Here is a 27284-nt window from a genome sequence, read left to right as displayed (position 1 = left end):
TGAAAGCATCTCATATTTGATGCAGATTTAATGTGAATCTCCTGTTCCAGCCTATGCCCAAGGTACTCTATTGACTGGGATCCAGTGGCTGTGGAGGGCTTTTTTTCCAGAGTATCTGTGATCGCATTTTCATGTTTACTAAACCAGTTTGACATAACTGGAGCTTCGTAACTGGAGGCATAATGTGTTCAGCTGGAAGCAGCCATAGGGGTTCATTCTAAAGGTATGGACATGGTCAACAACAATACTCCGGTAGGCTATGTTGTTTAAATGATGCTCACTTGGAAATACGGGTCCACCGTGTGCTAAGAAAATATCCCCTAAGCAATGTTTTTTCCCCATCTTCTCAGACAACTAAAATCAGTTTCCTGGTCTTAGCTGCCCAGTGTGATCTTCTGCTGTAGCCCGTCCTCTTCAAAGATTGCCCATCCTCTTCTGATGTATTTTCACACAAAGAACTTTTCGTGACTGGGTATTTTCACATATTTTAAACCATTTTCCCCCATACAGTCATCCAGGGGATGACTGTATGGGGGAAAATCCCAGCAGATCAGCAGTTACTGAAATACTCAAACCAGCCTGTCTGGCACCACCAACAATGCCATAAGACAGGTAACTTACCTTTCTTCCTCATTCTGCTGCTTATTTTGAACTTCAGCTGAACTTAATGCTGAAATGCACTTAGATATTTGTGTTAATGACCAACTGAACATGTATACCTAATGAAGTGGCAGGTAAGTGTTACCCCCCTCCCCTCTGCTATGCTTAGCTTAATAACTGTCAACCAATTTTCAAACTGTCCTGTCTTGCCAGGATCCTGAATTATATATATATTAGTTAATAAACATCTCATATCATTCCTCGGAAGACATTCTGTGTCAAGGTCACATCATCACATGGTTTCAGAGCCACTTCTACAACACTGCACTTCATATCTGCTCTTACAAAGGGGGAAGTATTGTGCTGAACTTTTTTTAACATAAAAATGTGACACTTTTAATCCTGCTTCGCTCCCATATGAACAAATTCTTGTGAATTAAATCTCACCAAGATCATAAGTCCACAAATGATTCACAACAGATTAGATCCTCTTACTGATAGAACTTTAGTGTCTTAGCTCTAGGCATTATAACTGCTTTTCATATACCCATCTTTATAGACCATAGTCATATTAATTTACTATGGCACAATCGTTTGGTTGATCAGGTTCACTCGAAGTTCACGTTGTCGGAACAGGCATTAACCAAGGTTTACAGTGCCCCCTGCTGGGCAAACTAAACAGTGCGTTTGCAAAACGGTGCCAAAAGTCTTCTTTAAAACACCTACGCACCTCACCTTTCATCCAAGTGAACTTTGAATTTTTAGTCTCCGCCCACTCAGTGTCGTTACCCGATGTGAAATAATATCGGTCTTAAGTAAGGAGCATTAAACCCCACATAATAGAGGAGGAGCTTCTGGTGAAAAGAAAAAAAATCCTTACGCCCACATGCTTTCATTTTCACAAGAACGTTTCGGTATGACGGGTACAAGTGTTTGTTAGTATCTCTCTCTCTCTCTCTCTCTCTCTCTCTCTCTCTCTCTCTCTGTGTGTGTGTGTGTGTGTGTGTGGTTATTACTCATGTTGTGAGGACCTAAATCCGTTTATACAGTCACATTGTGGCGACTTTTTATAGGGATAAAAGGAAGGCTTAGAGGTCCGACTGGGCTTCATGGGCGGTTATGAGTAAGGTTGGAGTGTATTTCCAATGTAATGTGTTTTAAAACCATGAAAGACACAGCTGTGTCTGTGTTCATTCCCCATTTAGACTCGGTTCTACACAAGTGCTCATTCAGATTCTCCCAGCTAATTAATGAACACCTGTAACTTTTTTTTAGTAGTTTTCTGGTTCTAGTTAGCTGTTTTTACACAATAATGTGTCCTTGGTTGGAGTTTTGTGATCAAACGCATATTTAAATAGTTTACTTTAAACGGTGACTACATATTGACTTCAAAAAGCGGTTTTAAATTTTTACAGTTTTACATTTAAGTCTTTTCCTGAATGCCGTCCGCGTGGCACAGTGAATTCACTCTCTTTCATTCACCTTCCTTTGAAACGAATCTACCTTCGTGGCAGCTCTGCAAGCGAGGGGGGAAACCGAAAGTATCAAATGAGTTAAAGCTTTCGCTTTCGCTTCCAAGAGCCCACTTAATTTTAGTTGCGACTTCTTCATTTAAGCTTGCGGTGAGATCCGTTTGTGTTAAATTGATAAACTTTTAGTCTGTTTTTGGTCTATTGTGCCGTACTTAACATCACATAAGAAGCTCGGACGGCAGCGAGATAAAAAATACTGGTATTTTTCCAGTTTGCAAGGTGGGAACGTGATTAAACTGTGCTGGGTCAACTGTGCACATGTCTCTGACATTTGAAAGTGGAATTTTGTTCTTCTAAGACACAGTATGTTCTGAAGATGGATGACGGGGCTAAGTTGCACCTGAAAGAGTGGCTCATAGTCCAGATAGAGAGTGGGGAATATGAAGGACTTTGCTGGGAGGATGAGAACAAAACTATGTTCAGGATACCGTGGAAGCACGCAGCCAAGAAGGACTACAAACAGACGGAAGATGCGGCGTTGTTCAAGGTCAACATTTTCTAAACTTTTATTTTCCAAAAATGTAAACGTAAAATTTGCCGAAAATACTGTTTGGGGGTGTTTTAAACTGCATAAATAATCGGATCCCAATTTGCCATTGCGTTGAAGTAATTTGGACGATACCCTTATTTCCTGCACTGGTTTGTTGTCATAAGAACTTAAACCATAGCAGATGCAAAGGAAATGAGAAAAGATTCATTTCACTGAACATTAGAAGTGGAGGGTGTTTATTTTCGCCAGATTGTTGGACGGTTGCAGATGGTCGCATTAATGAACTGCAAGTCTTTGTTAGGAAGTGTTTTTTTAAATTATTTTTTTTATTTATTTAACTTTAACTATGTGAGAGAAAAAAATTAGTCTACTGATAAAATCCGTTACTTTGCTGTGTTGGCCAGGCCACTATTAGGCCTGGCCAACACAGCAAAGTGCTTTTTAATGGTCACTAGGAGGCAGCCAAGTTTGACTGAACAGAGGCGATATGGACTAAGGTTATATAAACTAGAACTAGGTATAAAATAAATAACTGGAAAAAACAATAAAAAAAATCACTGAATAAAACTAAAACATAATTTTCAAGAAAGAGAAAAAACCAAGAAACGAAACCTAGTTTCTCACTAAAATACAAATATTCAGTAAAAGTTTGTGTTGAACCATTTTGTAATACAAAATATCCATGTTAAAATCTCAATAAACTAACAGTGTTTGTAACACAAAGTAAACAAAAACTCACAATTTTCAAAAATTAAAAACTGAAACTCAGCTTTGGAAGCAAAATGAAACTGAACAGATTTAAAAGCAAAAGCTGAAAACATAATGAAAAAGAAAAAACGATATTAATACAAAGCTATAATAACTAGACTATATAAGATAACGGTGACTTCACTGGATTTATTCATCTGAAAGTATGTGGTAAACAATATATTTTTATTTACGTATTTATAGCACATAAATAATTATTTTATATCTGTTTCAATAGATGTTTGGTTTATCACTTTATTAATGCAAGTCAACTCAAATTTATTTATATAGCACCAAATCACAACAGCAGTTGCCTCAAGGTGCTTTATATTGTAAGTTAGAGAGAGAGAGAAAATTGCAACAATCCAAGCCCTCCTATGAGCAAGAGCTCTGGCAACAGTGGAAAGGAAAAACTTCCTTTCAACAGGAAGAAACCTCCAGCTTACCCCGATTAAGGGACGGATGGCCATCTGCTGCGATGGGTTGGGGATCAGGGGAAGAAGATCGGAAAGACACGCTGTGGAAGAATGCCAGAGGTTAATAATAACTCATGATTAATTGCAGAGTGGTGTATTAACACATAGAGAGTAAAAAAGGTGAGTGAAAAAGAAAAATTGTGCATCATGGGAAGCTCCCAGTAGCCTAGACTTATTGCAATGCAACTAAGGGGGGATTCAGAGTCCCCTGATCCAGTCCTTACTATATTCTTTGTCAAAAAGGAAGGTTTTAAGTATTTTAAGCATATTTATGAAATAATAAACCCAAAAGTCTAAAACTGCTATTTGAAAATATCCCTACTTGTTTTTAAAGCAATTCATTTCAATTTTTCCTCAATGATGGTTTGATGAATTCACACTTTTAATAATTTAATGATAGAAAAGAAGATTAATCAGACACTTGCAGATGATGAAGTGCATCAAAACATGCTTTAAATATGTTGAAGTTTAGAGTTACATTCAGTTTTCTTTCATGCGACCACTTCTAAACATAGATTGTCTCATATTTTAATCTTTGTATTCAGGCTTGGGCTGTGTACAAGGGCAAATATAGGGAGGGCAGGGACAGAGCTGATCCCACCATGTGGAAGACTCGTCTACGCTGTGCACTTAACAAAAGCACAGACTTCCAGGAAGTCCCTGAACGCAACCAGCTAGATATCACGGAGCCATACAAGGTCTATCGCATCCAACATGATAACAGCCAATCCAGGCCAGCAGGTAAAAACCGAGTGTAAGAGTTTCTTATATATATCTTTGATCTATCTACAGTTTTTGAGCTTTTTTTAAAAATAAAAATTATCTTTACTTTACAGGGTATTGCTTTAACTATATAGTACAGTATATGTGAGTATTTTATTTGTGCTAACTTTATCTACTTGTTGCTCTTCTCAGAGTCTATTCAAATAAAGGATCAAGTGATGCACCATGCCAAGAGGTCTCCAAGGACCCCCGCTTATCTGGACAAATTGGTAAACTAACCCATACAGCCAATAATCCCTGGATTAGCAAAATATCTGATAGTGGATTATGCAGTGGACACACTGTAATAATCCTAAAGAAATGAAGAAAAAATCACTTTGCTTTTAAATGGGAATATTACTTCTATTATTTCTTGTTGGCACTTCATTGCAATCGAGTTTTGAACGGAGTTTAAAGAGTTATCGATTATACTATTTTGGATCTTTCCATTTATATTCTTTGCATGATTACGAGTTTAAAATAATCCTCATTTAATTAATCCGGGGTGTTGGTACAGGTACTCAATTTATCTCTGCAAGCTGTTTTATCTTATCTCCTTGTATGTGAACTTTCTTCTGATTGGTTGTCCCTCATAAACAGAAGGTGTGAAGAACACATGTAGGTGTTCTTTGCTCAAAGCCAGAACTGTGTGCTTGAGATAAGTCAGTGAAATATCTGCTTTCACTGACATAATACAGAGCAGTCAAACTGTCTGAAACCAAGAATTTAGAGCAATCTGAAACCTGATGACTACTGCATATGCTGGTCAACTTAATATAAGAAACATCCATGAATATAAATAGATAAAAATGTAAAAAAAAAAGTCCCCTTTAAATGTGTATGTGTTCACCACGGTACACAACAGTGTGCACCTCCAATAAGAAGCTTTTGCTGTTATGTTAAAAATGTTACTTACAGTGGGGCAAAAAAGTATTTAGTCAGCCACCGATTGTGCAAGTTCCCCCACTTAAAATGATGACAGAGGTCAGTAATTTGCACCAGAGGTACACTTCAACTGTGAGAGACAGAATGTGAAAAAAAAAATCCATGAATCCACATGGTAGGATTTGTAAAGAATTTATTCGTAAATCAGGGTGGAAAATAAGTATTTGGTCAATAACAAAAATACAACTCAATACTTTGTAACATAACCTTTGTTGGCAATAACAGAGGTCAAACGTTTACTATAGGTCTTTACCAGGTTTGCACACACAGTAGCTGGTATTTTGGCCCATTCCTCCATGCAGATCTTCTCGAGAGCAGTGATGTTTTGGGGCTGTCGCCGAGCAACACGGACTTTCAACTCCCGCCACAGATTTTCTATGGGGTTGAGGTCTGGAGACTGGCTAGGCCACTCCAGGACTTTCAAATGCTTCTTCGGAGCCACTCCTTTGTTGCCCGGGCGGTGTGTTTTGGATCATTGTCATGTTGGAAGACCCAGCCTCGTTTCATCTTCAAAGTTCTCACTGATGGAAGGAGGTTTTGGCTCAAAATCTCACGATACATGGCCCCATTCATTCTGTCCTTAACACGGATCAGTCGTCCTGTCCCCTTGGCAGAAAAACAGCCCCATAGCATGATGTTTCCATCCCCATGCTTCACAGTAGGTATGGTGTTCTTGGGATGCAACCCTCCAAACACGACGAGTTGAGTTTATACCAAAAAGTTCTACTTTGGTTTCATCTGACCACATGACATTCTCCCAATCCTCTGCTGTATCATCCATGTGCTCTCTGGCAAACTTCAGACGGGCCTGGACATGCACTGGCTTCAGCAGCGGAACACGTCTGGCACTGCGGGATTTGATTCCCTGCCGTTGTAGTGTGTTACTGATGGTGACCTTTGTTACTTTGGTCCCAGCTCTCTGCAGGTCATTCACCAGGTCCCCCCGTGTGGTTCTGGGATCTTTGCTCACCGTTCTCATGATCATTTTGACCCCACGGGATGAGATCTTGCGTGGAGCCCCAGATCGAGGGAGATTTTCAGTGGTCTTATATGTCTTCCATTTTCTGATGATTGCTCCCACAGTTGATTTTTTCACACCAAGCTGCTTGCCTATTGTAGATTCACTCTTCCCAGTCTGGTGCAGGTCTACAATACTTTTCCTGGTGTCCTTCGAAAGCTCTTTGGTCTTGGCCATGGCGGAGTTTGGAGTCTGACTGTTTGAGGCTGTGGACAGGTGTCTTTTATACAGATGATGAGTTCAAACAGGTGCCATTCATACAGGTAACGAGTGGGGGACAGAAAAGCTTCTTACAGAAGACGTTACAGGTCTGTGAGAGCCAGAGATTTTCCTTGTTTGAGGTGACCAAATACTTATTTTCCACCCTGATTTACGAATAAATTCTTTACAAATCCTACCATGTGAATTCATGGATTTTTTTTCACATTCTGACTCTCACAGTTGAAGTGTACCTCTGGTGCAAATTACTGACCTCTGTCATCATTTTAAGTGGGGGAACTTGCACAATCGGTGGCTGACTAAATACTTTTTTGCCCCACTGTATAAGCCTCATGCAATGTTTATCTAACCTCGGTTTCTTTTTTTGTAGCCCCCAAATAAAGAAGAATCCTTTCAAGGAGACAAAGAAGAAAAAATATTAACAGGTAAGACTTACATACACAAACTGGTACATCACTATAGAACCATTAAGGATAATCATGACCACAAAGATCAAACGTTTTTTGTAAAAGTGTGCATTTATCCTTGCTAGGTTTCACACGTGGGCATGAGATTGTTATGGCATTTGGTCACCTTTGAGCTATTTGAGTGCTTGTTCATTTTCCTATATATGAGTTGACTGCAGTGATACGTTGTCCATGGCCCCATATTGGCCCTTTTCTGTGTTCCCAAATGGTTTGTGAGATGCCGATTGGGTAAACATATGATTTGGGTGAGAAGCTGGCTTACATTGGGATACTGATGCTGTTAACACAGTTATATTTTTGCTGAAGGGGTTCCTGCTGGCTGCAAAAAAAAAGACGAAGCTCCATAAATCAGTCATTCTCTAAACTTCTTTAGACAGAATTAAATTCCATTTTGAACAGTTTTTTTTTTTGTAGTGCCAGAAGGAGTCTCATATTTCTTTTTGTCAGTGAAGTTGATCAACAACTGTTAGTTAGATTGCTGTCAAATAGTTTTTTCTTTATTTTTGGTCAAACTGGATTGGTAAGATAGTCACTCTTATGTCAAACTGTTTGTTGACATGGGAAAACTGTCTGTTGCAATCAGATGGTTTGATATGCCAACCCTTCTCAGAATTTTACTCAGCTTAAAAATAAAAGCAGCAACGTCGTTTTATGTGTGTTTTTTCTGCTTTAGAAAACCTGATGAGGGAGCACATGTACTGTGAGTTAGTGGAAAAACATCAAAACCCGGCCCCTGCACCTATAGCCTTCTTTCCTACACTTGCTATATCAGGTAAGAGCATTTTTAGGATTATGCACAGACAGGTGAACGTGTTGTTGGCTTTTTCAGCATATGGTCTGGAACACATACTATCTTTTGTGTGTATTTTTTAAAATAGAACTATTTTGTTATATTTTGTAACTCTGTAATTTGTTGTATTATTTAGTTTACTCTAGTTATTGTTCTGGCTTTCTTGGAGCAACTGTGACCACAGAATTTCCTCTGGGATTAATAAAGTATTCTGATTCTTATTCTTATCTTAAAGACTTCCGTATGCAGGTGATGTTGGTGTATCAGGGCCAGATAGTGACGAAAGTGACCACCAGGAGTCCAGATGGGTGTTTTATCCTGCAGGGACATGTTCCTTTGGGAAATGAGAAGATTTACGGACCCTGCACTGCCCAACAGCTTTCTTTCCCTTCCCCGGGCTCTGTATGCCAGCCACCCACTATGGCTGAAGCAATGAATCGCCTTCTTTGTCACCTGGAAAGAGGTGTTCTATTATGGGTGGCCCCAGATGGAGTGTTTATCAAGAGATTCTGCCAGGGCAGAGTGTACTGGAACGGCCCCATGGCCCAACACACCGACAAACCCAACAAACTGGAGCGAGAAAAAACCTTCAAACTGCTTGATATACCCACATTTCTCAATGGTAAGGCAGCTCATGCATACATCACAAATCTTTCCTCCATGCAAACAGGTGTTGTGTTTTTATCATCGATCTGAATATACCAATTATCATCTGCGCAGGTCTCCAGAACTGTCTACAGGGGAGGGGGCCTACACCCTCTTATGAGATTGAGCTCTGCTTTGGAGAGGAATATCCAGACCCCAATGTACCTAAAACCAAGAAGCTGATCATGGCTCAGGTGGGTGGAAAAACTTTACAGATTTACTTACACATTGTCACTGTTTAGCATCTGGTTGTAAATAAAATATCAAATATCCTTTTAATTTTTATTTGATTTGCTCATAAAAACAGGGGATTTAATTAAAAAACGGTTTTCAGTTTCAAATTAAGATTCATATTCTATAAATCTTCTACGCTATGAGTTAAAATGGTGGTCAAATGGCTCCTCCTGTCCATGTGTTGAATCATCCTTGGTCAAGGTATCAAACACCAAGTTACCCCCAGTGCATCCATCAGAGCATAAATGTTAGATAAAAGCACTGGATGAATGAGACTCATAGTGAAAAAGTGCTACTCTATATAAATACCAGTCCAATCCAATCTATGTTCCTTTTACAGTTCAGTGATATGTGACAGTGCATCTGATTGGCTGTCATCACCTTGTATGTTTTTAAAATACCCCACCTGGTAAATATTAACTAAATTTTATGTCAAGCTGAAAAGTCTTTTCCCTTCCAAAGTCAAATCAGGACTTTGGAACATGAAAGCCCGCCATGCAGCAATAGTAATGTCAACCAGCAGAGGTCCCCATAAGCATATTAATTGTGTATCACAATGTCCTGTTGGTCAGGTGGTTCCCTTGTTTGCAGTGGAGCTATTGCAGAGGTTCAATTTGGCAGAAACTGAAGAGAAGCCTCTGACCATCACCTCCAACACAGCGGGAGAGAAGATGTAGGAGGATGAGGAAAGCTACCGTGCTTCAGGGTAGGCTTGGACAGTGTACAAGTGGATTACTGAAGGTGTGTTTCTTCCCTGTAAAGACACCCGCAGAGCATTACAGTGTTGTCAGCAGAGATGGAGATGTGTTTAAGAAACATATCATTGCAACACTGACCTGTTTGTAATGCATCAAAGTAATTTGCTTTTTATTTCTACCTTTTGTTGACTGTAAAGTGTTACCAAGTGCTCTGCAAACATATTGTTTAACCCAATAAAATGTGCTTCCAAAATACTGTAACATTAAATCTTTATCATGTATCCAATATTGATCTCATATATTTAGAGTAGTACTGCTAAGTAATTTAAATTCATAATGCTTTACAACAAATGGCATGAATAAAGTGACACTTGTAAATAAATCTATAAAGCTTTTTTTCCCTTTATTTCTAGCCAACATCATATAACATTCACAATTTTTAAAAATATACATTTTTTTGTAGCTATAACATTTAAAAAGAAAAATCAAATTTTTGAAAATAAAAAAAAACCACAAACTAAAGTGAGAGAGTGTGCTGAATCAGAGAATACCCGTATCTGAGTTTAAAATACTTTCATCATTTTCCCTGCCTTCAAACATATACAGTACATAAAAAATGAGATGGGAACAAAAGCGTACAGTACACAGGGGTCAAGAGTATTCACAAAGCATCATGTTCCAACGTGTTATTAGCACCATTACTCTTCAGCCATACTGCACTTTTTTACTCTTTCCATCATTCAGTTTTTAATGGAAAAACACCATGAGTGTCGAGGCGATGTGGCACAGACCTGTCTGTGTGGGTGGGATTGTCTGTTACGCAGTTTTCATTAGTGTTCTCCCTTTCTCAGAGATAATGTTAAGAACATATTGGAGAGTAATGCCTTGACGAACAACCGTTTGAAATGACTCCCAGTGATGAGAATAAAAAAAGGCTAAGAGTTGCTCGTACATTCACCTTGCCTGCCCAGGCCGACCCGTAGGCATCGGCTCAGAAGCAAGAAAAGAAGAAGAAAAAGAAAAGAAAAATGCATTGCAAAATTGACGGAGAGATTGCATTAAATCTGTTTAGCATATTTACTGTATATAACACCTGTAATGCAATATATATATAGTCAATTTTTGTTCATGTATATCTGCAATTCTTCAGTAGCATTAACTTTCATAACACTGATTGAAAATACCCTGCAGCAAACACTTTCGGTAAGTAGGTGTGGGGGACAACAACCATTACAAAAACAGAGTGAACACACAAGTGCTTGATTGTCTCACTAAATGTCATCAGTGTTTGTAAGCAGCCATCCAGAGAATCTTCAGCTGCTGCTCCTTTCAGGGCTGTGCTAAGTTAAATATGAGGGATGGAAAGGAAAGGAAAGGGAAGGGAAAAAGGGTAATGAAAGGAAAGAATGGTGGAGGAAGGGGCCTTAATAGAGTTGACTATCATTTGGGCAGCAGTATGGACACCTGCAAACTGTGTTTTCTGTTGTTTATATATATATATGTATTTTTTAAATTTCCTTCCCTGCAACCCTGCCTTGAGGTCTCTCCATTGTTTGTCTTCGTTGGTGCAACAGAGACAAGGAGGGTGTGTATGTGTGCCTGTGTATGTGTAAGTATGCATGTGAGTTCTACTGCCACTTCATTAGCTTGGAGCCATGAGGTAAATCCAGGAGGCTTTCATCAGTTCTGGTTGAGGGAAGGGTGTCTGGGGCAGACCAGCGCCGTTTGCGTGGGCGCTGCTGGTCCTTAGCCAAGGGCTCTCGGGCCAGAGCGCTTGGAGGGGCCGGCACGGTTGGGTGTGGGTGTTGAGGCAGAGGGGGAGGAGGAGGTGGTGGTGGCATCTCCTCCCTGTGCGAACTGCTGGATTCTGCTGCAGCCCTCGAGGGTAGTTGCGTGCGATGGGTCCTGGAGCTGGTACGAGTGTGTGTCCGATGGGTCGGGGTGGGGGTGAGGGCCAAGCAGACATCACCCTCTGTGAGCTGGCGGCAGGGCAGGCTGTACAGCTGTGTGGTTCTCTGGGGACAGCAAGAAGACCAGCCTCTGTCTTGCACAAAGAACGGATACTCCACCAAGACCTTCAGTAACTCCTACACAAAACCACAACATTGTTATAAACTCAAAGAAAAGACAGTGCATGTCTGGCACTTATTATCAATACAGTGACACGTTGGTGTTTAGCGAAATGTATAAACCAACCTATAAAATGCAGCTTTTGACCAGGGAATATCAAAGAAATAGCAACCTACACTATGAATAATCACTAAGTTTGTCCTTTAATATTTTGGCTATCTACTTGAGGATTTATATCTATCAATGTGTGTGTGTGTGTGTGTGTGTGTGTGTGTGTGTGTGTGTGTGTGTGTGTGTAAGAACATATGTCAAAGCAAAGCTGACCTGAGTGTTGCGGTCTGTGAGATGGACATGCAGGTGACTGAAGCCTTGTGTACTACTGGGGGAAATCTGCAGGACGGTGCAGGTGCTGAGGTGGAATTCTGGGGAGCTATCTGCACTCCTCAGGAAGTCCTCAGTCCTCAGCTCCTCCACCCGCTTCAGTCGCCCGCTGGCTAGCTCAATCAAAGAACCCTTGGTGAAGTGAGGTAGGAGTGCAGGGGGAGATGGGTGATGATGGGAAGGAGACAAATCTCTCCCTCTGTCTCTTTCTCTGTCCCGTTGTCTCTCACGCTCACTGTCTCTTTCTTGGTCTTTGTCATACTGTGATTGCTTCTGTTTTTCTTTATCTGTACTGCGCTCCCTCTCCCTTTGTGTGACCTTGTCTCTTTCTTGGTCTCTGTCCTGGTCTCTTTGTGGCCTGTCATGGCTGTTAGGTAGACCCAGTGGTGAGTGTGGTGAGTTCCTATAGTTGTGCTGTCTGGGGCCTGGCTCCCTGTGCAGGCTGTAAAGACTTGTTCCTGAGGAGCTGTAGAGTGGATAGGTTTGAGCCTGAGGGCTGGAGGGACATGCCGATCCCAAGGAGTAGATGATTTGGGTTTCAGCTGGTGTGGCCCCTAGGTGATCCAATAGTCCCCCTCTACTTGCCCTGGAGTCTGGTCCAAGAGGATGGGGACTGAGAGAAAGCAAATTGGAGCTGGTCTTAACTATTCCAGGCAGATGTCTATCCTGCAGTGAGGAATGTGGCTCAGCGGCCCCCTGAGCTTGAGAGTCTGACAAAAATGGCCCTCCAGAATGGATACGTGTTGTTAGATCCTCCTGCTGTCGCCGTCCACCATTGGCATGGGAGCTGTGTGGACTAATATCAAGCTGGGCTCTGCTGCTATCATTCCCATAGTCTCCTGTGAGCAGAGGCCTAGAGGCTGAGGCAGTCCTGCTGCCTGACCCATCCAGGCCATTGGGCCGCTTTCCCAAGTACCTGGGTCTCACTTCAACTAAGCTTGGTTCTTGGGAGTAGAGAGGGTGGTGGCCAAACAGGTATGATGGGGAAAAGAGAGAGGAGCTATAGTCCCGCCGACCGCTGTTAATATAGGACCACATCTCTCTGGGACTGGCTGGGAAGGGAGTCTTAAAGGATGAAGTAGAGGAGGATGATGGAGAAGGTGGCAGAGAAAGGGGAACCTCCCCTCTGAGCCACCTGGAGTGATGGGGCAGGGATGAGGAAAGAGGATCATCTCTCCAAGCGGGTGATCCTGAGCCCCTCCTTTCGCTGACCTGCCCTGTGAAGAGCGGAAGAGAAACAGTGGGTGAATAGCTTAGGGTCCATGGTATGGGCACAGGGAGGCCTGGTATTGGAGCAGGAAGGGGTGGTGGAGTATGTAGGAGATGCGGGTTCGGATTTGCCTGGACACGGTCCCTTTCACTGGCTTCTCCTCTCCCTATACTGGACCGACTCCGCAGAGGTACAGGGGGTTTAAACTCATCCAGGGGGATGTGGTGTTCTGCTGATCCTTGGCGAGACTCCCTCTTCTTCGGAGGGAGGCACTCTTTGCCGCGGTCAGGGCTGGGATTCATGGGTGGGCTCCAGCGGCAGTGGGGGCCCCCTGTTTATGGGTGTAGGCTAGGTCACATGGGCCTCACGGGAGAAAGAGGGGTGCAGACAGAGGGGAAAGCTGACACACAGCATCACTGTCAGATCACTGTGGATTCTCTTGTGCTGAAGCACCACTCACCTACAGAGAGGATAAAAGAGGACAGAAAACAGAGATAGGTGGGTAAACTTGAGGGAGGGGACCGAGACAGAAGTAAGAGAGATTAAGTGTGAACACTGAAGAGGAACAGTCTGTTAGGTCCTGGCATCAGTTGTAGTTAAGACTTAGCTGTCAGTCTGGTCAGACATACAAACAAACATTCTGCTGTATCAGGCAGATGGAGAGAAATCAGTTGGTGACTCCCTCTTCCAAACTACTTTAAAGAGGTTAGAAACTCCAAGCTTTTCTGATTGCTGTAGCTAATTAGTCATTACCTTTGCAGTGCGGTGGGACTGAAACCACCCAACTTACTCGATTCATTCAAACACATTACTCCCACATGTGGGCTAAAAATACATTTTGCAGCCAGTGAAGTTCAGAGGCAGTGCAGTATGTATGTGTATGAGTGCGCAAAAACACACACGTAGAGCACTCACAGCAGGAGAGTTTTCATCTCTGACTCTCAGGGGATGATTGGAATATGCAGATACGTTTTTGTACCACTTTCATGAACCACCCCCTCGACACCCTCGGGTGCTCTCTTTATTCTATATAAGCCTTACTACTAACACCCCTCCAACCCTTCTCTCTGAGACAAGCACATGGACAGCAACAGACACACAAATACTCCCCTCAGGCAGCTGTACTTACTCCCCCAGTGAAAGGCAAAGCTGGTCACCACCCACCCAAAGCTGACAGAAGCACTGTTGATATTACCACCAGTTGTTGTGGATACAGGGTATATGTCTTTGCATATTAATTATGTGTCACAGCAGGGAATGCAGGGGGAAAATGCGCGTCTGTTTGCGTCCCTGCACGCACGTATGCGATGTTTGTTTGCGTGCATGTGTTATTTTTCTTTTTTCCCTGGAAAAATATGTGAATGTGTTTATTTGTTTAGGTCTTTGTGTGCGTGTGTGTTTGTGTTTGAGTCCTCAAATGTGTCAGAGATTTTGCAGCCTTGTTTCATTCAGTGAGAAGTGCGGGGGAGCTCCTTCAATTCTTCTCCAAATGCTTTAAATGAGCTCTTTTGAAATGATGGCTGCCACGCTCTGAGTCCAGCTGTTCCCTCCGCCGCCACCGCCATCGTTGTTCCCGCCGCACCAGCCCCGAACTCACCCGCAAGTCTGTCTCAACTGCCTACCGACTCCCTGCCGTCTCACCATCCGCCACACTGTCACCATGGCAACTGTATCCACACACACTCACACATCCAGCTGGTTAGAGAGGTTAGATAGGGATACTCCATAGAGAGGCGGGAACACTGTTGCTCATCAAGTGACTTGGTCCAAAAACAGAATAAGTGTTAGAGTGGAGCAAGCTGTTTGTGTATCTGAGTTGAAAACTGAAAACTGGGCAGTGAGAGGAGGGGCTTTCTTTCGTCCCGGATGCCGGCAAGAAAGGTGAAGAAAATTCGTAAATGTTTATAATGCACAATAATTAGGTTAGTAGATGAAGCAGATGATGAGGGTCAATGTTAAGTGACTTCTTTTAAGTTATGCTGAAAGCTGGGGGCTAAAAAAAGGCCTTGTGTTTCAAAAAAGATATATTCTGGATATGGGGCCTTAATCAGACGTTACGTAATCTACAGACATTTTCAATGTGCGTTCATCTGAGCTGTTAATATTTATGTTCACAATAATTTGTTAAATTCATTGACTTAAAGTTTTATTGGTTTCTTCAATATGCCAAAAAAGCCTTTTTAGAAAGCAATAAAATAAACCTAAAAACAAACATCAAAATCAACAAAGTATTCAAAGGCTTTCTTATGTTTTTTTTTTCTATAGCAGAATTTCATTAAACAAGCACTTGTCTAGAATCCAGATGTCTTAAATAATAAAAAAAAAAAATTGGCTTCAGCTTTTGTCCTCATATGACTCTTATACTCTCGCCATCTTGACAGTCATTATGAAAAAGGTTGTCAAAATAGACCGAATATAAACTTGCCAAAAAAAAGTACAAGAAAACAAAGAACACAATTGTACATGTGGAGGAGTTTGCAGAGAAATGTCAGGTTCTAACAGAATACTCCTACACTGTGCAGACATGCACACAGAGAGTTGGAATTTAGCTGGAGCTACTGTTGTTGTAACATTTAAATATATCAAAAGCGTCCGATCAAAGCCATAATGATGTTACATGTTCCTTCCAATTAGGGATTCCTCAGTTTTTTGCATGGCTTTGTAACAATATATGCAATTAATAAATGCAAGTGTGTCTCATTTTCACTACAACTTATAAAATAATCCATAAATGTTCTTTTTATTACATTGAAATGCAAAATGCTTACATTTTCAACTTCTGAACAACTTCAAAATTTGACATGTACATTTGCAGTGCTCTTCCTCGTCCCGCCTTTTCTCTTCACACATTACTCAGGAGTAATGTCCAACATCAGAAAAACAGAACTGCTAAATTTTGGTTGCTACTTTTGCCTACTTTGATATTTCGCCTATTTTTTTTTAAATAAAGAAACATCAAACAATAGTTCCATCATTCTAACTGCAACAAAAACACATGTAATAGGTGCTCTTATCCAAGGAGAAGACAGACAAGTTGATGGAGTTGCAAGTTGTTGTGACTTGATGTCACACTGACCTTACAGCAGGCTAAGCAGACATCCCGGAGTTGGCAGTCATTCATATTGTAGTCCTCCCAGAGGGTCAACCCACTCCTCAGCTCCTTACTGTGCTACACTGCTTCTCCAAAGCACTACAGCCAGTTACAACACCCGCAGATATCAGCAGCTTCCAGCTACACACTGCCTCTGATCTCTGTACGCATGAAATAGCACCAGCGAGCCCACCAAACTGAGGGAAAAAACTGAGAGCCTGCTATCCGTCTGTGTCTGTTGTGTATATGAGTACGTGTGTGTCAAGTGAGTGTGTATATGCTTGTGTGTGCAAAGGGCTGAGGAAATGAGTAATATCTAGCAGTGAGAAACATGTCTGCTATGCAGAGCCACACAGGCAGACCAGTTGCTGCTGCCGCCCACTTGCTTTAATCACTGTGAGGGATACAAACATGCATACACTTATATACACACACGCATACACATATATGTATACATTGTATACATATTTATATTTATATATGTGTGTGTACACTTATATAAATATATATATGCACACACAATCGAGGATGCAGCCCATATAGATTATATACTGCACACCCAATCTTAAATGCATAAAATAAAATAAAATAAATCAGTAATGAAAATCATTCATCTATACGTGTGAACATATTTCAGAAGACATACTGCCACATTAAAGTAAGGGAGGGATAAAGGGGAGGCAGAGACTGTTGAGAGACAGGGAGGGACGTGGTAGGAGGCTCATCCTACACACACTCTCAGACTTAGGCTTTTGCTGCTGCTTCTGACTCAAAACTAAACCTCACATCCATCAAGCGCGCACACACAAATACACACACACAGACACACACACACAATACTTGTTCTTTTTTGTTTATCTGTAGTTTCATCTGAATTTGTGTCCTTTGTTCTCATCAAAGCACTTTATGGCGAACCTGCTTGTTCAAAGAGCTTTTATGAATACATTTGATTTGACTTCATATGTATGCACACACACACACACACACACACACACACACACACACACACACACACACACACACACACACACACACACACACACTCATACTCAAGCTCGTACGCTAACAGGAGCACTGCAGGAGAGCTCTGAATGATTTGCTTCAGTGATTCAGTCGATACAAGTGAAGTGTGTTGTTATAGCGGGTATGGCTTATTAGGACTGTATCGGCGCGAGCAGTGTATTTCATTCACAGCGAGAAATCAAAAACCTGTCAGTGATAAAGCCTTCTGAAAAATAATAAACAGGCCCTGCACTGAAAACGCAATACTATGCAAATAACCCTGTCTGATTCTCGTCAAAGAAACAGGGCCAAACCTCATCTCAAACAAGCTTATGTTAATTATCAGCACAAAATTGCGATTCAGAAACAAGAACATAAAGTGGAGCACAAGAGAAAAAAGGATTTAATGAAGCAATCAAATCATTATTCACGGTTAAGTGAAAAAAAGAAATCTTTCTGTTCCTTTACAGTTCTATAAGCAAACCATTTGTACCCACCAACAGCACATCAGAAGTTAATCTTGTCTAACTTCTCATCTTCAAAGAAATGGAAAGCTAATCAGACAAGTAGGTGTGTGTTCAAAAATCAGCCTAAAGGCCACATTAAAACAATCTCAGAGTCAGGCGGCAACTGCCAAGTGCATCTCCTCTGACATTTAGAAAACATTACTTGTATTTTTTTTTCAAAGTGAAAATGATGTGCATCGAGGTTGTGTGGGCATGAGTGCTGTCTGCTAAAGCAATTGTTAAATTTATGTGGGTTATTTGAGTATCACAATCATATCACAAGAGACTGTAGGTAAATTCATGAGGCGGTGCAGATTAAGAACAACACGGCATATATTAGGACTTTAAATGAAACAAAATTTTACATTAAAAATAAAATAGAAAAAAATATTTTGAAGGTAATTAGATTTTTTTTTATTAGGTAGACTGCTCCACTAGGCCATAATGAATAAAGATAAAATATACCAAGTATAGTAGGAACAAAGGTAGTTCACAAACAGAACATAATTTGCAGTTGTTAAAAAAAGCTGTATTACATTATGTTTATTTTATAATTGTTTCTCACTTGTCTTGCATTTCTTTCCAACCCATTTTTATGACAGCGGGAGCAGTAATTATAACAAGAGCTATGAAGAAATACTCAAAATCCATAGTTTATCTTGCAAAACTATATTTATGGTGATGGACATGGACATAAAATCTGAATCACAAGTCCCTGTGTCGCTGTTTACATAAAAGAAACTTAAATGTAGCTGTGCATTTGCACTTTTTTCTGATCTAGAGCAATAATTAAATATGCACTTTTTTTCTATGGTGTATCACTTTCAACAGTGCAAAGTTACACATTACTGTATGTGGGAGATTGACTGGAATGGATTCGCACTTACGCCTTTACCGCTTGCACTGTAACTTGTTGGCCAATCATTGCAATAGAAAAGAAAGAAAAGAAAAAAGATGAAACGGTTTTATGGCACTGCATATCACAAAGAAGAAGAAAAAAAAAACCCATCGTGGCAGATGCCTGCAGAGGCAGGATAACACATTCCAAAAGATTTGGTTTTTTTCGGCAATGCATTGCAAGGGGACGTATCTGTTGTGATTTGGATGAGAGGCTGTAGCCCGACAGACAGAAATGACAGAAGGCGTATAAAAATCGCTCTGTAATTTACCATAAAGCACTGCACGAACATTTCCACTTATTTTTACATTTTTTAAATATATATTTCCTTTGTGCTAGTCAGTACCGTTGAAGAGTGTGGTATTTCTTGTATGTGTAGCAAAGACATAATAAAAAAAAAGAAAAGAAAAAATAAAATGTACGGAAAATAAGTCTCACAGATTTTGAAAACTGGTTCAATTATTTTGCAAAGTAGACTTATTCATTATACTTTACTAATACTACTATAGGTTGCTAATAATTACACATACCATATTACATATAAGTGACATATGTAAGTGACTGACAAGATAGCAAGCAGCAGGCAGTTGTAAATAATGATTTACAAGGGTGTGCCAAGGCCCTTCTAATCAGTTAAAAGAGTGACAAATTGCCTTTCTGATGTGACGAGACGAGATGTGGAGGCTGAACGAATAGTTTTGAAAATTTCAACTTTGAAAAATACACAAAAGCAACCAATTTCTAAAACAATGGCTGATTTACTGTACCTTTATTTCATATATATATTTTTTTTATTTCAATAAATTGGATGATTATGCAAGATAACTTGCCGCTTAAATAAAAGATTTTAAACTAAAATCAACAAAGCCAGGTCAGTTAGCAGATGCAATACTTTCATATTGGGAAAAAAAAAAGGAAATAATTTAAATGTTCAGGTGTAAATAAAATCATATGAACACAGTCAGCTTTTATATGAAACACTATTCAGTATTTGATAGACATTTACACGTAATAGCCCAGTCATAGTGAAAGAAATAGGACTGGGTTCATCACTGGGTATTTACTATGACAGAGGTATAGAAATGACTGTTGTCTTCTACTTATGTAGCACGCTTTGAAATTCAAGCAAATTCAAACGTATATATACAAATATTAACACAACAAACACACTGCGTGTTAATCATTTATGGTGCTATGATAGCACTAAGGCGTTTGGTGTACTCTTCCTCAGTCTCTTCTGTTTCTGCTTGTCTCACTCTCTAGCTTTGCACTATTTAATCTGTCCATCTCACACACACACACCTACACACACACACACACACACACACACACACACACACACACACACACACACACACACACACACACACACACACACACACGGGGTCAGGCCAAGACGAGAAAGGTCAGATGAGTCAGACTACATCCAACAAACCGTAGCAGGAGTGTAAAGTACCATGAGGGGTTAAAGACCTCTACAGTTGAGGATTTAGAGAGCATGGGACATTTTACTTTTTTTTACATTTTTTTTAAGAAAATGACATTTAGTGTGGGGGTTCCCCACCCCCAACCAACCCCCACCTCTCCCTCATCCTCATGTGTAGCCTTGTATTAAGTATCCGATCACGTTTCAGGCTGGGTAGAAGATCTATGATGGACGTCTGATGCAGCAGAAATTTGTTGCTGAATGTAACAGATCAGAACAAAGGGAAGAGAAGAGGAGACAAGAGAAGAAGATGTGGGGGGGAGAGGAAGAGAGAGAGAGAGAGAGAGAGCGAGAGAGAGAGACTTTATATTTATATAAACTTTGTTTTGATTTGCACCCACCATTCCCTTTAAGTCAAGCACTGGACAGGCAATGGGATGGTTTTTAATGGATTAAAACCACACCATCACATCGCAACTGATCCACTGGATCCCCTTTGCTGTAGGGGTCAAGCGTCTTGATTAATTTGTAGACCAGTTAGCAAACATTCTCATTCGTTATAATTTTCTCATTTATTAGGATGAGCTGTGGTGGTAGAGTAAGGTTGAGGTGTGGGATGGGAGGGGTGGGTTGTGGGGGGGAGTACTACTAGCTTTGTGCAGCAGATTACTCTACAAAAAGCCAGGCTAAGCTGATAAAAGGACACGGTGATACGGGCTTGTTGGGCAAAACGCCAGGTCAGCCTTCAGGGCACTGACCCATTCTTCAGCAGGATGAGCCAGCAGCCCTGCCCGCAGCAGGTTCATCATAATGAAGATCAGATTATGGCTCAGGAGTTACTATTAACACCCCTACACACACACACACACACACACACACACACACACACACACACACACACACACACACACACGCACACACGGCAGGCTCCATGTACACAAAAACGTGCATGCAAAGAGTCATAAGACTGATTCTTTGTTCACTTATGACAGCTGTGTACACCTCATAGCTGCATAAAGTAATAAATATATTGCTATTTTTTTTTTTGTATGAATAAGATCAACAGTCCAGCAAAAATAAACATCACATATAAACTCCTAAACATGACAACTGAAAATACAACTGCTGAAGATTGCAAGAGCAGAGTTAATAGGAGGAGAGTATGGCAGACTACAATGTGAAGTCTGTAATGTATTGCTGAGTTAATCCCTGTGAATCCTAACTGGTACGGCCTAAGGCAGGCTTAGTATAGTTCTGGGAGGAAATCCCCCTATGTAGTGGTACAGGCCATTAGCCCCTAGGGTATAAATAGGGCAGCTATTGCTCCTTAAGCTGGCTTTTACGCAATATCAGTTAAAAATATGACTTGACTAATTACATGCAGGTCAGCCAGTCAGCAGAAGCAAAAAATTCTCCACCTCATGCTCCTCTTTCTTTGACCGTGGTGGCCTGCTGCTGTCTGTCTCTCTTTACTTCTGTAAATACTTCAGTGTGCACTTCACATACAAGTGTGCACACATGGGTCAGCGCGAAACAACTTGACAGGTATTCTGCAAATCTTGTGGCTGACATTCTCTGGGGCGGGTGTCATGCAATTGTCATTCATTGACATTTAAAGCGTCTGCTGATGGAAGTTTCATTTTTGCATTTTTCCATTGTCTCAGTGTGATCATTTGCCTATAATGTAGCATCTACACCACATATGCTTTCAACCACCAAGTACTTAGTTTGGTTTCAATTTCTAGGCATCAAATAGTTCACAAAGATATAAAAACACACAAAACAAACACCAACTGACTAGTGTTTGTCAGATGAAAACAATTCTTATGCAATAGCAGTGATGTCACGCATTGCAGATGCACAGTCATGCTTTGGTATTTTCCATCATGGGCCTCACAGGCTCCTTTTTCTTTTAACTTAGATCTCCAACTTCTTATGTACATTCTCTCACAGGTAGAACAGTCAGAGTTTTGGAATTTGTGAATTAGTGACATGATTAACCCGACTCAGAGCCCTTCATCCAAGCCGTACTCTCACACTATGAAATCATCAGCTTACGAGTGGGGTGGAGGCGGGAGAATAGGGGAAAGCCAAAGGGAGGGTGATGAAGTCTGATGGGGTGAAAAGAGCTTGAAAGGGAGAGGACAAGTGTCTGTGTGTGTGCGTGTGTGTGGCTGAAGAGGAGGGGGATTACTTTTCATTCCAAAGTTTTGTTGTTTTTGGCATTGTCCCCTGGCGACTGCCACTCAAACTGGGTTTCTGTTGGTTGTCTGGTTTAGCAGCAAAAATGTCAGCAAGCTGTAAGCAAACATAGTGATGACATCTCCATGGAGAGAGCATGGCCAGGTCTCCTGTTGGTAGCTTAAGTGCCATTCATTTTCAGAGAGACTGTCTAGACTGGCTTCACATATACTGTCTAGAGTACCTTTATCCCTGCTGGTATTCAAGGCAACATTGCTATACACTGCCATTATTGCTATTGCTGTACAACCCCTCCCACACCAAATCTGCCAACCAGCCACACACGGTCACAGTCATTTACTCAACACATGCTTATTCAGTTTGTTATAGAGGGTGCTGCAAATTATATCGAAATATGATTGAGTGGGCTTAATGCTTCGTTTCAAAATGAATACAAGGAAAGTCCCAAATCCACTTGAGAGAGAACCTTTATCACCCATCAATTTGATGATGTCTGCTCATAAAAAGAAGATAAATTAAATTAGTGAAAGATGCTTTGATGAGTTATTTTAATATTCTCCAAGACCAAAGGGGGGAAAAAAGAGACGAAATGAGTAGGAAGAGTGCTCGGATAGAAAAGGTAATATACATCCCACTTTCGGATAGGGTTTAAGGTCACTATTGATACAGGATGTATCAGATGTTACACCTTCAGTACAGTGACACCAAAGCCAATACTGTGCATTCTATTGTTTGTGCACACCGGGTCTGTCTGAGGGAGCAATTTTACTTGCACGGGCTTCAGCAGGCAGAACGGCAGGCTTGGCTAAAAAACTGTGGGTGTTAGTGGTGGGTGGCCCGGTTGAAAGGTCACTGACCCCTATTGTAGATGAAGTGTGGAGGAGTAGGAGAACATACTGCTTGATCATACACAAGGGTTAGCATGTCAAGGCCAAGGAAAACGATCTGTATATATACAAAGAGCAAGAACAGACTTGGATAACCGGCAGATTAAATATGTAAGTTTGCTTTTGACCACACACATACACTGGTTTATAAGCATATACATATCTTCAGTTAACATAAAAAATAAGCAGATTCAAATGGAGATTCATCGATGAAATGCCACTCCCTGCACCTTCATCTCTTAGGACACACTGATCAACAGGTGTGCTGTCACCTTAAAGCAGTCTGGCACAGTGTCAACTGTATTCAAACACTTGCCTGTGTTTGGGATTATTCATCACACACTCCTGGCTCCTCTGCTGAGCTCCCAAGCCAATTCTCATACCATTCCAATTGTGGGAGTGCTGATCTTGGAACAGCAGACATGCAAGTCCCTTTGACTGACTAAAAATGGCACAAATGAAGAACTACTTCATAATGAAATAAAGTTCACAGAATAATTACCTAATGTCGCAGCTTCTCTTTTCACTATGCCTCCTAAATTAGACGCTGTATGAGTTTATAGTAGGACAGCACTAAGGTGACTCCCTGTCCATTCCTTGAGAGGACATGCAAGACTGGCAAAGACACGCAAGCTTTTGTATGCCAATAGGTGTGACTTGGAGTGACAATGAGGGTGATTATTCCTCACACATCGTGCCTGAATGTTTTCTTGCCTTCTAAGTTCCTGAAAATAAACTTGTTAAACAAAATTAAAAAGAAAATGAACGCATAAATGAGGTTACGTGGAGTTAGGTAAACTCAGACACTTGCTAAAATACTGCATCCACGATGCGCTTCACTGTGTTCAAGACAGAATTTTCCCCTTTTAAATTCAGCCTTAAAAGTGACTCGTATATATGAGCAACATATGATTTCTTTAATCATGTCTCTGCATGAATTTACACTTCATTCTGTAAGTTTTCCCTTTTTGTGCCTTTCACTTTCAGTCTCCTTACCCCACCCACTCTATGTCTTCCTCTCCGTCTTTCCCTCTCACTCATCTGGGTAGCTGTTTGAGAGCATACACTCAACGTGGGTGGGAGTGCTAGAGTAGAGTATATGACTGTTAACACAAGGTGCAGGGTGTGTGTGTGTGTCTGCCTGTCTGCGTGGTGCTGTAGGTGGAGAGGCACAGCAGGGCGTGAAGGAGCGCTGTGATAATGACAGGCCATGCATTATATAATATTCAGATTGCATAAGGAGAAGATTATTTTGGGTCCAGATATTGAGGATGTATAAGTAATTTTTTTCTTTTTTACGTGGGTGTATAGCACTATGCGCACCTCTAAGTGCACGGATGTGCGTTTGTGTTGAAATGTTCTGAAATGTACTCACTTTTGTGGTTTCTTTCGAGGAGTGTGTGGGTGTTAAGTAAACTAAAGTGTATTATGTGTTTGTAAGAAGGGGGCATGAATGTTTTCAGATTTCTTTCATAGCTATCTGCATATCAAAACAAGTATGTGGGAATGTTGGCACATTTGTGTACAGTGTGCATAAGGGTGTCTTTATTGCAAGCTCCCACTCATTATCACTTTTAGACTTCAGAGAGATCCACTTGGAGGAAAAAAAAAGGGTTGAGTCTCCCTGTTGGGTGAAAACCTTGTAACTTCCAGTTTTGATGATTTTCGTGTTTGAGCTTGTGTTAAAAGAACACGCGCTCCTCTGTGGACTGCACAAGTTTTATGACTCTCTCACAGTCACTCAGTCACAAGGTTATGGTCCTGCAGGATGTGCTGTTTGGAGTCACAGAAGTGAGGCAGCACAGATACAGTCTCCGTGTGCCACTGCCTCGTCTGTGCGCCTCGCTCCATGCATGAGTGTGCCCCTGTAAAAATAGACCTCTTAAAGGGCCAGCAGCCACTCAACCCTCTCCCACAAGAGGCCTGTTCTCCTCTGCATGGTGACAGTACTCTAAGAAACATGGCATGGGAGAACATGCTGTATTTCTAATTCAGCCCACAGAGAAAAGTTGTATTTCTCTTTCCCAAAATATATATAGAACCATCGCTACATTCAGTTTGCCTTTACATCATTCATAAGGGCACATCTCTGTACACTGGAGTATATCATAGAGCCGTAGGCTTTGACTTGTTAAGTTGCTATAACACAAAATAAACACGGGAGATCTGGGTTTTGAAAACACCCATTTACAACTAGAGCCCTGCTCTGGCATGAACCTGCACTGATACACCAGAGGATCCCTGCTTCAAATTGCAAATGACAAATTCAAAGCAACGATTGCACCTTGTAGATGAAACTCACGTTCCTTTCAGAAACAAGCATCTCTCAAAGCAATCACACTGAGACATAAGACTTCCTGTACACTCCAGCAAATCACCCTCATAATTGAAGTAAGTAAATTAAGTCGATGGGGACAAATGTTATATGCTTCCCTTCAATCACATCTGTAGCTGAGAATTGTTTGAACCTGTGAAATGTTCCTTTATGCAGCATATGGGATGTCACCACAACAGAAGGACAGTGCTTGATGTAGCAGAAATAGATACACAGAAATGATAACTGTGCACACTGGTGGAGTATGAGTCTCCCTCTATCTCTATCTCGAATGGGAAAGAAATGAGGAGGGAGCAGTCAATAATGGAACTACAAACTGGCTCACATGTTCTGTGCTTTCAAGAGTATAACACAGAAACAGAAAAAATCGAAGTCTTTGACTAAGTAGACTTTTGAAGTTAATTAAAAAAAATAAAAGGGACTTTATAAGTTCTTCCAGTGAATAATTATAAAGCATCTCTTACACTGCTTGAATAGGAACTTAGATCACAGATGCCTAATGCACCTGCCTTTGATTGCATGAGCTCTTTCCTAGACTTGTCCCCAACATCTGCAAATCGTTTCCCCCCTCTACTCCTCCTCCATCATTCCCTTTCTAAATTTTCCCCCACATGGGCTAACCCCACCCTCACCAATATTATACCCATCCCTCCCAATTTAAGTGGGCTCCTCGAGGGCCCCCTTGCTATCTCTGGACCAAGGCTATTTAAGCCCACTGCTCTAATTCTGAAAGCCCTGATCTGCCGTCTGAGGCTGAGTGATGAACCTCCACCTCTCTCACTCTGTCTGACTCCATCTTTCTCACACACTCCTCTCTGGATCAGTCACACTCTCCCTCTTGTTCACACGCTCTCTGTTATTCTCTTCCACGCACACAAACACCCACACACATAGGTGCTGACTTACATGAGTCTGTACAACATGCTCATTCACATGCACGCACACACAAACAATTGAAACACATTTTCTAGCTATAATCAGATTAGCTTACTCTCAGAATACATGCACCTACAGTAACTCATGAACCAGTTTTTTCGGGGCAATCGAATCACACAGCCCAGTCTGTTTATCCTGTCACTCGAAGTTGCCAACACACCTGTGCTCTCTCTCTCATACACACACGCGCGCACTCAGAGGAGGAAGCAGTGTGGTCACATACCTTGCCGGGTGCCTTTGCGTAGCAGGTATCAGAGAGTTTACTCATTGGATCAGGCGGCAGCAGGCACGTAGGAATATCCAGTTTTGACACTGCGAGTCTCTTCCTCCTCTCTACTGCTCAGCCTTCCCTCCCTTCATCCTATTCCTGCCTCTCCTCCTTCTCACTTTCTAAACGCCTCTTTGCTCTCTCTCTCTCTCTCTGAGTGAGTGTGCTCTCTGTCTCTCTCTTGCTTGATCTCTCCAACCCCCTCCTTCCCTCTCTCTCTCCTTCTCTCTTTCTATCTCCTTGCTAGCACACACCTTGTATATATCTCACTGTTATAACTTCAGTCTACAGTCATCCCCTCAGTAAGTCTCTCTGACACACAGCAACATTTAATAACTTTTTCTTTCCCCTGCCTAACATGCTCTCTGTCACTCTCTCCCTCGCTGGGAGTGTATAATTAGACAGAGCTCAGTGGTAATACAGTCAGGCTCATTGTGGGAGCCTTAGCG

The 27284-nt window shown here is 41.3% G+C and overlaps 2 protein-coding genes across 3 annotated transcripts; one reads left to right on the top strand and one right to left on the bottom strand.

Moving 5' to 3' along the window:
- The first annotated feature begins 2152 nt into the window (after nucleotides 1–2152).
- irf10 (interferon regulatory factor 10) lies at nucleotides 2153–10008 on the top strand. Its single transcript, XM_085259759.1, has 9 exons — nucleotides 2153–2351; nucleotides 2431–2619; nucleotides 4391–4586; nucleotides 4761–4837; nucleotides 7160–7214; nucleotides 7930–8028; nucleotides 8282–8668; nucleotides 8767–8885; nucleotides 9498–10008. The coding sequence occupies exons 2-9, from the start codon at nucleotides 2449–2451 to the stop codon at nucleotides 9600–9602; spliced, it is 1209 nt and encodes a 402-aa protein (XP_085115885.1). The 5' UTR covers nucleotides 2153–2351; nucleotides 2431–2448; the 3' UTR covers nucleotides 9603–10008.
- On the bottom strand, nucleotides 10005–27284 carry LOC146550821 (uncharacterized). 2 transcript variants are annotated; one of them, XM_085259748.1, is made up of 3 exons: nucleotides 26791–27284; nucleotides 12018–13744; nucleotides 10005–11710 (listed from the first exon to the last, which is right to left on the bottom strand). In XM_085259748.1, exons 2-3 carry the CDS (start codon nucleotides 13584–13586, stop codon nucleotides 11252–11254), a joined length of 2028 nt encoding a protein of 675 aa, XP_085115874.1. In that variant the 5' UTR covers nucleotides 13587–13744; nucleotides 26791–27284; the 3' UTR covers nucleotides 10005–11251. The 2 variants fall into 2 exon arrangements, with proteins under 2 accessions (XP_085115874.1, XP_085115875.1); XM_085259749.1 differs by lacking the exon at nucleotides 26791–27284 and adding an exon at nucleotides 16361–16732.

The sequence above is a fragment of the Mchenga conophoros genome, linkage group LG20 (assembly GCF_057382185.1).
Source record: "Mchenga conophoros isolate Kocher_MC1m ecotype Shallow Benthic linkage group LG20, M_conophoros_male_GT1.1, whole genome shotgun sequence".
Classification (NCBI taxonomy): domain Eukaryota; kingdom Metazoa; phylum Chordata; class Actinopteri; order Cichliformes; family Cichlidae; genus Mchenga; species Mchenga conophoros.
Note: the sequence above shows the minus strand (reverse complement) of the source record. Positions and strands in the feature narration are given on the sequence as shown.

Bases quoted from the DNA above. Each gene is read 5' to 3' on its own strand.
- LOC146550821 (XM_085259748.1), bottom strand. From the start codon at position 13,586: ATGAATCCCAGCCCTGACCGCGGCAAAGAGTGCCTCCCTCCGAAGAAG. The intron at 11,711-12,017 runs GTCAGCTTTGCT...GGTTTTGTGTAG, and splicing joins TCACAGACCGCAACACTCAG to GAGTTACTGAAGGTCTTGGT.
- irf10 (XM_085259759.1), top strand. From the start codon at position 2,449: ATGGATGACGGGGCTAAGTTGCACCTGAAAGAGTGGCTCATAGTCCAG. The intron at 2,620-4,390 runs GTCAACATTTTC...CTTTGTATTCAG, and splicing joins AAGATGCGGCGTTGTTCAAG to GCTTGGGCTGTGTACAAGGG. The intron at 8,669-8,766 runs GTAAGGCAGCTC...TCATCTGCGCAG, and splicing joins TATACCCACATTTCTCAATG to GTCTCCAGAACTGTCTACAG.